Below are 11,096 nucleotides of genomic sequence, written 5' to 3'. Positions count from 1 at the left end.
CAAACCTGCAATATATTTGCCAAAAATAAAAATTTTTGTTTTAAAAACAAACAAACAAGCCCTGTCCAGATTTAAAAAGTAACGCAAAAGTAGCGTAATGCATTACTTTCCATAAAAAGTAACTAAGTAACGTAATTAGTTACTTTTTTATGGAGTAACGCAATATTGTAATGCATTACTTTTAAAAGTAACTTTCCCCAACACTGATTGTGAGTGCCTTAATTCATTTTATTTATACCCATCATTAGTAATACACCACGTGAGATCAATAACTTTAAAATAAATCAACTTCAGAAAAGGTTTTGGGATATACCTTTCAGTTTAACTAATCAAATTTGAGAAAATCTCTGCCTCTGATCAATTTCATGGAAAAAAAAGAAAAGTTTACTTTTAAATACTGAAAGTACATTAAATGGATACTTTTTAATTCGTACTCATGTTATTTTTGGTTAGATACTGTGATTTTAATTTGTGTGAAATGACAAAAATACTTTAACTTATGTACATTTATGTGTACTTTTTACACCTCTGATTTCTACTAAAAAGGAAGTTGATACAGGAACAGAATATATGTAACGGATTCAGAGCATTTTAGTATAGCTAGGACTGGCTCTAATGTGTGCGTTCAAGGCAGAATGAACTGACTCCATTGACAGACTGCATTTGACTGTGGCTATGAGGCCTACACAGTGACGAGAACAGCAGGTCTCTGTTTTGTTGACACAGTGATCAAGCCAAGATCAATCTGCCTCTGAAAGTAAAATTTAATCACGCTGTTCGGCTGTCGTTGTCTCTGTCTGGCCTAATCAACAGCCATTTTACCTTCACCCACAGCATGCCATAGAGCAAAGTCCAGCCCTTTATCTACCTCTAACCTGCACACACTATGAATGCTCCCTGTGACACACGCTCGCTCTTTCCCGCTCTTGTTTATGTTCTTTTGCTGGCTCAGTTTCTTCACCGAAACCTGTTGTAGACAGAGAGCCAATGGAGTGACAGTAACTTGTGCTCAAAATAGCTTATGGATGGTTTGAAGCAAAAATACACTGGAAACATTCCCAACATAGACAAAATGGCCATAGAAGGCACATGCAATACTGAGAAGCGTTATCAAAATGAGTTTTTCAATGACTGATTCAAAAAGTTTTACATTTGGTCCCACCCAACTTGATTATTTGGTTTCATCCTCGATTAGATAAAAAAAAAAGTGACAGCAGTTCACTCAAAACCACATCATTTACCAGTCGTTCATGCTAATAAAGTCACTTTCTACATTCCATTCCAGAAAAAGTACGTTTTTATTGATATGCAAATGCTTCAAATGAATGTCACTCTGACAGACTCTTAATGAATAATATGCAAATGGATCGTTTATCATCATAAATGACTCATAGCACTCATAAAGAAAAAAGAAAAAGAAGAAAAGAAAAGAAAGTTTAAATCCATCCGCCTCAGGGCACACCTTGAAAAAACCTGACACCTAAGCAATCGCCTGTGGCTTGAACAGGTTGTTGCTCCGTGAGGCCCATAAGCACGTCTTTAAAGAACGCCCGCTAAAGTCAACAAAGCACGCCTCTCCTACAGGATACAGTCAAGGATGCTGCGCTCGTCATTTGCATAGCACATCTTCAGGGACGACCAAGTGCGTATATTAGCTGTCCTTTTCCTTATTCCCTTCTCTCCGTTTGAGTTTTCTCACTCTGTCCATTTATGCCCCTTTTAAACATTGTGCAGTTCTAAAATGTTTTACCTTATTTGTTCCCAAATATGACTGACCTTTCACAAATGGCTTGTAAATCTCTCATTATGCTATATTATCTCCAAATCTTTGTTTTCTTTCAATTAGCCCAGGGTTTGTATTTCTTTTTGGAACTGACTGATCATAGGCCTCATTGAACTGAGCTTACGCACCTCAGGTTTTGAGTGAAAAAAGCATTATTTGTGAATAATTTTGGCAATTTTCACTCAAAAACTGAGGCCTACGATCAGTCAGTTTCAGAAATAACAACAAAACCTGTGATATCTGAAAGAAAACAAGTTGATAAAAAGATCTAAGATATGGTGATAATATAGCAAAATGAGTCACGTACAAGCAATGTTTAAAAGGTCGTCATTTTTTTTTTTTACCTGGAACACCAAGGTTAAATATTTTTAGAGCATAATGAAAAATTTATAAGCAATTTTTTGGTAGCCTGGTCATTTTTGACTAGGAACACCACTAGTGTGACAAGGTACAAAAATTATTCTTTTTTTGGGGAAAGATGTTATACCCATATGTTTTAGTTCAATGCAATAACATTAACTAGCATTTTCTGGATAAATGTAAAATGACCAGTCAAGTCATCTTTATTCATATAGCGCTTTATACAGTACAGATTGTAAAGCAGCTTTACGTTGTTAAACAGGAAAATAATGTGTCAATAATGCGAAAAAAAAACAAAAAAATTTTTTTTTAAAGGGACAGTTCACCCAAAATGAAAATTCTGTCATAAAATGAGTCACGTACAAGCAATGTTTAAAAGGTCGTCATTTTTTTTTTTTACCTGGAACACCAAGGTTAAATATTTTTAGAGCATAATGAAAAATTTATAAGCAATTTTTTGGTAGCCTGGTCATTTTTGACTAGGAACACCACTAGTGTGACAAGGTACAAAAATTATTCTTTTTTTGGGGAAAGATGTTATACCCATATGTTTTAGTTCAATGCAATAACATTAACTAGCATTTTCTGGATAAATGTAAAATGACCAGTCAAGTCATCTTTATTCATATAGCGCTTTATACAGTACAGATTGTAAAGCAGCTTTACGTTGTTAAACAGGAAAATAATGTGTCAATAATGCGAAAAAAAAAACAAAAAAAAATTTTTTTAAAGGGACAGTTCACCCAAAATGAAAATTCTGTCATAATTTACTCACCCTCATGTTGTTCCAAACCTGTATGACGTGTACAAACCTGCATTTCATCTATGGAACCCAAAAGAACATATTTTGAAACCAGAACACAACATGAAGGTTAACTGTTTTGCACATTCTCGATTCACTTGAAAAAAAAAGTGGCAAACAGGATAGAGTTAATCAGGAACTTGGCAAGACTAAGGAAGCAATAGAGATGAAAGTGATTTTATACATTAATGTCTCTTATCAGCATCTGGTGTCCTATCAGCAGAATATGGCTCATAACAGCCCGGATTAATACTGTAAGAACGGAAGTTATTACTCACCTTCACAGTGTCCAGTAAAAGACAGACGCCACAAGTGCCATGGTTTTCCTCAAGTACTGTGTAGCACCTGTTGCTCGTTTATAATGGGTTTTAATGTTTTTGTCTCATCGCTCCTGGACATGGCATCACATTATGGTAAGGGGTGTAATATTTCCGTCATACGCTTGAGGTATTTGGCCAATCACAACGCACTGGATAGCTGGCCAATCAGAGCACACCTCGCTTTTCAGACCGATGAGCTTTGTAAAAATCAACGCGTTTCAGAAAGGCGGGGCATAATACAATAATGTACAGTATGTGGAAAATAATGGGGTTTTTTTAACTTTAAACCGCATAAACACATTTCATTGCACCAAATACAATAATGTTCTTTTTAGCAGCATCATATGACCCCTTTAAAAACACTGGTGCAAATGAAAACACATAGTGGTTTGTTGTATGACACTATTAGGGCTAATATTGTTGTGATCATTAATCTTGCTTGTGAAAAAGAACTGCACTTAATAGTATCGAATGTGCACTTGGAGTGTGATTCAAATCATAGATGTATATTTTTTAAAAATCTGTAATTTCAGATTATATATTAATTAAATAAAAGGCCACCTTAGTGCACTTAAAAAGAGACACTTTCACTTTTAAAAAGTGCACTTTGTAATAATGTCAAATTAATGGTTTTACTTTAAAGTGTTTTTTAAATCATGTTTTAATAATCTTTTGTCAGGCTTTAAAGGAGTACACTTATTTTGATGTGTTGACTAACATACTAAAGCACATGTAAAGATGATAATTTTAACTGTGGTGTGTTATTCAATATTACATTTAAAGTTAATACATTTTACATGTTCTAAATTGCATCTTCATCATTATAAATGTGCAATTACAAACTAATTTAAATATTGAAACTTGTATGTCATGCATACGAATTTTCAACAAAAGTGACATTAAAGTATATTTCAGTTTACCATAAATGCTTGTCAGTACATTTAGCAGCAGACTTTAACCATATTTAAAACACAATAGACATAATTATAAAATTACATGTAAAGATGCACTTAAGTGGGTGAAAAAAAGCAGTCTCAAGTTAAACTAATTGCATTTAATATACATTTGAACTATTATACATTTTCATTTATTGTAAATAACATGCAATTAAGTTTCCAAAGACATTACATTCAGTTCACACTTAAGTATATTCTTTTAAGTACTCAAAATAAAGAGTATAATAAAGTGGACTTCTTTTTCTAAAAGGCTTTCTATTTTTGACATTGCTTTTAAAGGGACAGTTCACCTAAAATGAAAGTTCTGTCATAATTTACTCACCCTCATGTCGTTCCAAACCTGTATGACTTTTTATTTCATCCGTGGAACCCAAAGGAACATATTTAGAAAATGTCCCAAATGTTGTTTGGGACTCTATTGACTTTCAAGAAACAGACGAAAACAGTTGTGCAGAAGAAAGAAAGTCATACAGGTTTGGACCAACATTAGAGTATGTATTTTTAAATGAACTGTCCTTTTAAGACTGAAACAAAGGTCACAAAGGAAAAAGTACGTTCCAGTTTAGTCATGATGGGAAGGGCCCTCTGTTCCTTGTTCTTAATTTGCCATTGTGTCACCATGGAAACCATATCAGTGGCGTATTGGCGTATCTTATCAGGCTATAGAGCCCTAGCAGCAAGGTCCCTTTGTGTTTCTCATGAAGAAATAGCCACTATAGATTCCCACCAGGAGACCCAGGGCAGAATCTACTTTACATTCTCTCTCTTTCCCCAGCCCTGTCTATCTTTCATCCTTCCCTCGCTTTTGCATGCGATCCGCTCTGCCTTTGAAAAAGCTCTCCAGAGTGACGTGACAAGAGAGAATGGCTTCACAGCTCTCTGTGATAAAGCGAAAAACACTGAGCTGAACCGTGGCTTCAGAGTTCTGCCGCCATCAATCTCACAAGAGAGAAGTAACGAGACGAAAAGAGACAGGGTGGGATTTTTCACACCAAAACAGAAAGAACACAATAGAATGCATATTTAAAAATGATTCTGAGAACTTTTTTGGTTCTTGAGGTATAAATGATTCATTGCCGGATGCTCTTGGGACAATAAAACATGATAGGGTTATTATCCTGACAGATGGAACATGTCTGCAATGTGGTTATTATATTGCTCACGCTCATTTTACAGTAAGGGTCTTCGAAATGTCACTCTTCATATTGTGCATTGTTTTATTTCGACATACAGTGGGCTCCACTAGGGAACAAGGTTCTGTTTTCTAACTTAATACAACATTTTGCATTACAAATGATATCATCAGCATAACAATCAAGCTGCATTAACTCCACACGTTTATGCAATCATGTTGATCTCAAATTTCACAATGGGGCAACTGGTCTCAAATGGGCTAAATGATATGTCCACATCTTATAATTCTATACTATTCTCTAGTTGTGCAATGAGCAGAACTGCTTATATTGATTATTTCTGCACTCTACAAAAAAAAATGTGCAGGGGAACAACAGAAAACGGACAACTTTGTTCCTTATCTATCACTAAAATGTGCATATCAATTCCTTAGGGTACTATATGAACCTTAGGGGCAAATAAGATACAATTTTGCTCATTCTTTAATGTCCTGTTTGCACTTGATTTGATTTATTGTGCTATTTTAAGGCATCATACAAACTACAACAATTTACACAAAACCTATAAAACTGTTCACGTCTAAGAGTCAGTTGTTGTTCTAAAAAATAACTGCTATTGTTTTAGCTTATATTTATCAATGCATTATATAATTATTAAAACATTTTAACGTTTTCAATAGTCACATTTTTACTTTAAGAATATGTAATAATGAAAAGAACTCCAAAGAATATGTGAGGTTTTTTTTAATATGAAAAGAACATAACAAACTTTAAGAACATACCATGAAACAATTAACCAAATAAAGCAATATATATATATATTAAGACACTTATCTTCTAAGCCCAAAGGCCAAAAAGCTGGGTTTAAATAAACGAAACTGTACAAGAACATCAATTCTGACCTGCTTTCTTACAAATTTCAAAAAGACTTGCAAGAAATGTATTTATGACATGATGGCTTGAGACAAAGTTTTTATTATTAAAACTGCTTTGAAATCTCAGAGGGAGATTTTTAAATGACGAGATCTTACAAAAATACATCATGGCAAATTCAATAAGGTCTGTATGATTTTCTGATCAAAAGGTAGTTACAAAGCATTGTTGTAACAAAACGATCTCACCCCTCCCCAGCAGTGAAGAGCAGAGAGGTCACTAGTGCAAGTATTGTATGGAAATGGCCCTTATAGTGCATTGTCTGCTGATCTTACTAACAGCTTCAGCTGAGCTGAGCAGACCTTGAGGCACACTAGAATAACAGCGAAACATCTTCAACCTTTTTCATGAATGTTATTGCCAGTATTTCTAGAAAGGGAAGTCTGTAAAACAAATATTTGGATTTACCACAGTTTTATCCATCTTTGTCAAACTTTTAACTCTATATATACTTAACACAAAACTCTTCAGAATATACAAATTGACTTCATGGCCAAGTGTAAAAAAGTCATTTCTTCAGCTCGTCTAAGGGACAAGCATAATGATACACACTCTCCGTACACTTCAACTGAACATGCGTTATGCTGTAACACAAAACAGGAGAGTTTCCCTGTAACACAGTAACACCTGCTCAGAGCAGTAACCTGAACTCAAACGCTTCCGCAATCACGCTCACGTCCTCTTATTATCACATTGTTAACGTAACTTCACAACACAAAATCATGCGAGATATATTAAATTCTTCCCTTCATAAATAAATGCCTGACTCCTGCTTCCCCAAAACAGTATATACACGTGGCATCATTTGTATACATCTTCTGTGTTACATCCGAAACCAAAACCTTTAGTTCCTGAATATACGTTAATTAAATTCGTTTCTGGGGGAAAAAAAAGCATTGGAACTCGATCCTTGGTTCTGGTAAAAGCACTTTTCTCAGCACATTCTTAAAAATAAAGGTTATTTATTGGCATGGATCCGTGAAGAACCTTGAGGCTGCAGTCAACCAATCATCCATGGAAACTCTCATGATTCTCCATTGGTTCTTCTTGGAACTGTTCACTGAAAGGTTCTTTGAGGAACCAGAAATGGTTCTTCTGTGGCATCACTGTGAAAACCCCCTTTATTTTTAAGAGTGCAGGAACCGAAGCTTAGTTATTAATGGCAAAGCAAGCTCTGTGTTGAAGATGTAAGAGTCCCGCCATTAAGAGTCTGTACAGTTCAAATGGCTTGTAAACACATTAGGAGGCATTGAGGACAGACCTGCTGTAGAGGGTCTGGTAGTACGCACCAGAGTCAATGGCGGACGGACCTGCACTGTCATAGATCTGTTTGGTGGCCACTGGAGAAGTTGTGGTGTAGCTGTTGTAAGCCATCACCTGGTCCTGGTACGACTTGAGGTCCATCTTCTGCTCGTTGGACATGAGGTTGGTGATGGAGAATGGATGGTTGAAGTTGTAGTGGGGGTCCATGGACTTCAGTGGGTCGTTCTGCAGATCCAGGTGCTGCATCGGGCTGGCCAACAGGTGAGGGCTGCCGCCCATTCCCTGAGAGTGCAGGTGCGAGTCGGACGGGGGCATGGAGGAGGACACTGCAGATGGAATTGGCACTGGCGAGCTGTGCGAAAGGTTGGGGGCCTGAGACGGGCAATCCATATGCACCAGGCTCCTCTGTTGCTCCTCCGAGGCATGGGAGCTGTCGGAATGGGCAGAGTCGGCACCTTCGGAGCCGGTGGCGGGACTGTGCTCCTCTTCAATCCCCTCACCGCTGTGGCCGCCCTTGGCGCTGCTGCCGCCCTCCTGAGACTTCGCCGAGCTCTTTTTGCCAGATTTATCCTCGAGCTTGAAGCGCTTCTGGCGACGCAGATAGCAGCCGTTCTCAAACATGTTCCCGGAATTGGGATGAAGTGCCCAGTAGGAGCCCTTGCCGGGCTTGTCGGGGGAACGCGCCACTTTGACGAAGCAGTCGTTGAAGGACAGAGAGTGTCGGATGGAATTCTGCCAGCGTTGCTGGTTCTCGCGGTAGTACGGGAACAGATCCATGATCCACTGGTAGATTTCATTGAGCGTCAGCATCTTGCTGTTGGACTGTTGGATGGCCATCGTGATGAGGGATATGTAGGAGTACGGTGGCTTGGCGTGGGTCAGCGAGCGACGGTACGGCTTTGGCATCTCCTTAGTCCGGTTGAGAGAGGTAGGAGAGGGGTAGCTGATCTGGGACATTGGCTGACCCATGCTTTGGTAATGCGAGAGGGGACCCAGGGAGGAGGCAGAAGAGCCCAGCTGGGTCAGAGAACTGTGGTTCAGAGAGGAGCCGACAGGGGACAAGCTCATGTGGTTGGGGCCTCCACCCATGCTGCTCAATGGGCTGCTGTTGAGACCTGCGCTGGGATAGCCCATATTCATGCTGGATGTGGAACAGGCCGAGTTCAGATTTATGTAGCTGTTCAAGCTGCTCACTGAGTTCATGGCGCTCGGAGAGGAATACATCTAAAAGAAAAAACACAGGACATTAATGTTTGCCATCAACAAACAAATTAGTAAATATAAAACAAAATGTTATAGTTTATAAACATATGCACACAAAATTATAATATAAGGCATTTTGCCTAGGCTTCTATATTATAAAGTTAATGCCAAACTACAATACATTCTAACTTTGTTATATTCTAAGTAAATTATATATATAATTTTGCACTTCATTTCGTTTTACATATAAAACTAACTATTAGTTAAACTGACACAATGAGTCTGTGTTTTTAAAACTCCTCAGAATTATTAGAATGAATCTCAAAAATAGAATTAAACAAATAAAAAAAATTATTCAAATCTCACCTAGTGTTTGCGGTCACAAAGTGGCTGTGCACATAATTAACAGTAAATGTATATATGAATTGAATTAATGAATGAATTATTATGTTTCACAGAATTCACAAAGAAAGTTTTCGGCTGGATCTACTTAAATGTAAAATGGGAACACGAGACTGTAACGTGAAATTAAAATCAAAATGTAATCGAAAGCTAAATGTCGACAATTAAATAAAATATGTTCTATTAATAAAGTAATACTAACATGCAAATATTAAAACAATGCATCATTTTATTGTCCAAACATTTAAATGTAATATTAAATGTTATTTCGTATTTTATTTTTCTATCTATCTATCTATCTATCTATCTATCAACATATGTATTTTATTATCTAAATAAAAGACTCCTGAAGATTTTCTCGAACGTACCTCACTTGCCTCACTGTAGAAAGCATTCCATTCCGGAATTTCATGAGATTCCATCTTCACGGAGCTCAACATCCCCAAATAAAGTTGCAACTCGTAAGAAGCGCGATACTGACACGACACTAAATTGAAATGGTCTTGACTTTTTTTTTTTGAGGTTTTCTTAAAAAAAATAAAATAAAAAAATAAATAAAAAAAAAACCGTCCCACAAGACAACACACTTTGTAATTCCACGTAATTTTACAGCATGAACTGTAATAAACCGTTTTAAACAGTTAGTTAGTTGTTGTATTCAGTCCTGTGGCTCAATGAGTTGTTTTCTCGTGATTAGTTAACTTCGTTTACTCAGTTTTTGTGCGTGGCAGGACCCGTAAACATTTTCAAGTAATCCTGAGAAGTCCAAAGTGGAGCTGTCGTGGAGACGGCGTCAGGTCTCTGTGGTGAGTAATGCAGGAAAGCCTCACCTCAGGCTTTAAACACGAGCAGGTGAGGGACCGCCCAACAGGCCCCGGGACTCAGGAAGACGTCCCTAAAGGTCTCTCTTGCCCCCTGCTGTTCTGTATATTGGCCGGCCGACGCGTCCATCTCAATTGTCATCCCAGACAACTTCAGGCCTACAGTGAAAATGAATGGAATTGAATGAAATGGAGAAGAGCCTCTGCTGTAGGCTAACTTACAGAAGGATGGGCGTCATTACAAGTAAGGCTGCTCTGTGCCTGCTCAAAATTCTCGTAAAAATACAAAGCCGCATAAAAGCTAGATTAAATTATGCCTGCTCTGTCCCACCTCAGCCCCTATTATCAACGTAGGCTGCTAAAAGGTGCATTAAATGCGTTTGAGCCACCTCTGAGCAGCATTAAACAGATGTAAGACTCCTATAAAAGCCACTTCAGAAGCGCTTCTGTGTAATTTGGCGTTATATAGTCTAATAATAGACGTCTAGATAGATAGATAGATAGATAGATAGATACAGGTAGCCTACACGTTCTTTGGCTGTATTCTCGTGTAAGGTTCTTTCATGACCGATGACATGCGAATATTCTTGCTTTTGATTTGTCGTTATCAGTGAATCATTTAATGCTTCTTCTGTCATCAGTGATGTGTTCAGGGTGGTATAAACTCATCAGGGCTTAAACTCATCACGGCAGGGGTCCACATCAGTAATCTGAGGTGCCAGTTTTAAAAGTTGTTAAATCCCCTCGGCTATCACTTTCAGCTCGGTCGCAGTGAGCGAGGGACGGTGATTAATTCTCGAGATTTAAAAAGATGATCTCATGCCGTCTTTTCTCAAACCTGAGGGCATGTGCGTTGAAAAACTAAAAGGCAAAATGCATCAAAATACACCGATTTGATTGTTGAGCAGAATATGATTCAAATATAAAGCGACAAAACTGCCTTTCAGAATATTTTATTTTCGTTTTAATTAAGTAGCCTACTTGTCTTGACTCAGTAATCTGAGGTGCCAGTTTTAAAAGTTGTTAAATCCCCTCGGCTATCACTTTCAGCTCGGTCGCAGTGAGCGAGGGACGGTGATTAATTCTCGAGATTTAAAAAGATGATCTCATGCCGTCTTTT

At 37.6% G+C, this 11,096-nt stretch overlaps 1 protein-coding gene across 2 annotated transcripts; it reads right to left on the bottom strand.

Moving 5' to 3' along the window:
- Positions 1-7,137: 7,137 nt before the first annotated feature.
- Positions 7,138-9,987, bottom strand: LOC107717614 (hepatocyte nuclear factor 3-gamma-like). 2 transcript variants are annotated; one of them, XM_016524421.1, is made up of 2 exons: positions 9,524-9,987; positions 7,138-8,774 (listed from the first exon to the last, which is right to left on the bottom strand). In XM_016524421.1, exons 1-2 carry the CDS (start codon positions 9,593-9,595, stop codon positions 7,527-7,529), a joined length of 1,320 nt encoding a protein of 439 aa, XP_016379907.1. In that variant the 5' UTR covers positions 9,596-9,987; the 3' UTR covers positions 7,138-7,526. The 2 variants fall into 2 exon arrangements, with proteins under 2 accessions (XP_016379907.1, XP_016379908.1); XM_016524422.1 differs by having other exon boundaries at positions 9,533-9,987.
- Between the last annotated feature and the right edge of the window lie 1,109 nt (positions 9,988-11,096).

Source organism: Sinocyclocheilus rhinocerous, unplaced genomic scaffold, assembly GCF_001515625.1.
Source record: "Sinocyclocheilus rhinocerous isolate Xijiao unplaced genomic scaffold, SAMN03320098_v1.1 scaffold240, whole genome shotgun sequence".
NCBI lineage: Eukaryota > Metazoa > Chordata > Actinopteri > Cypriniformes > Cyprinidae > Sinocyclocheilus > Sinocyclocheilus rhinocerous.
This window is presented reverse-complemented; position numbering and strand designations above follow the sequence as displayed.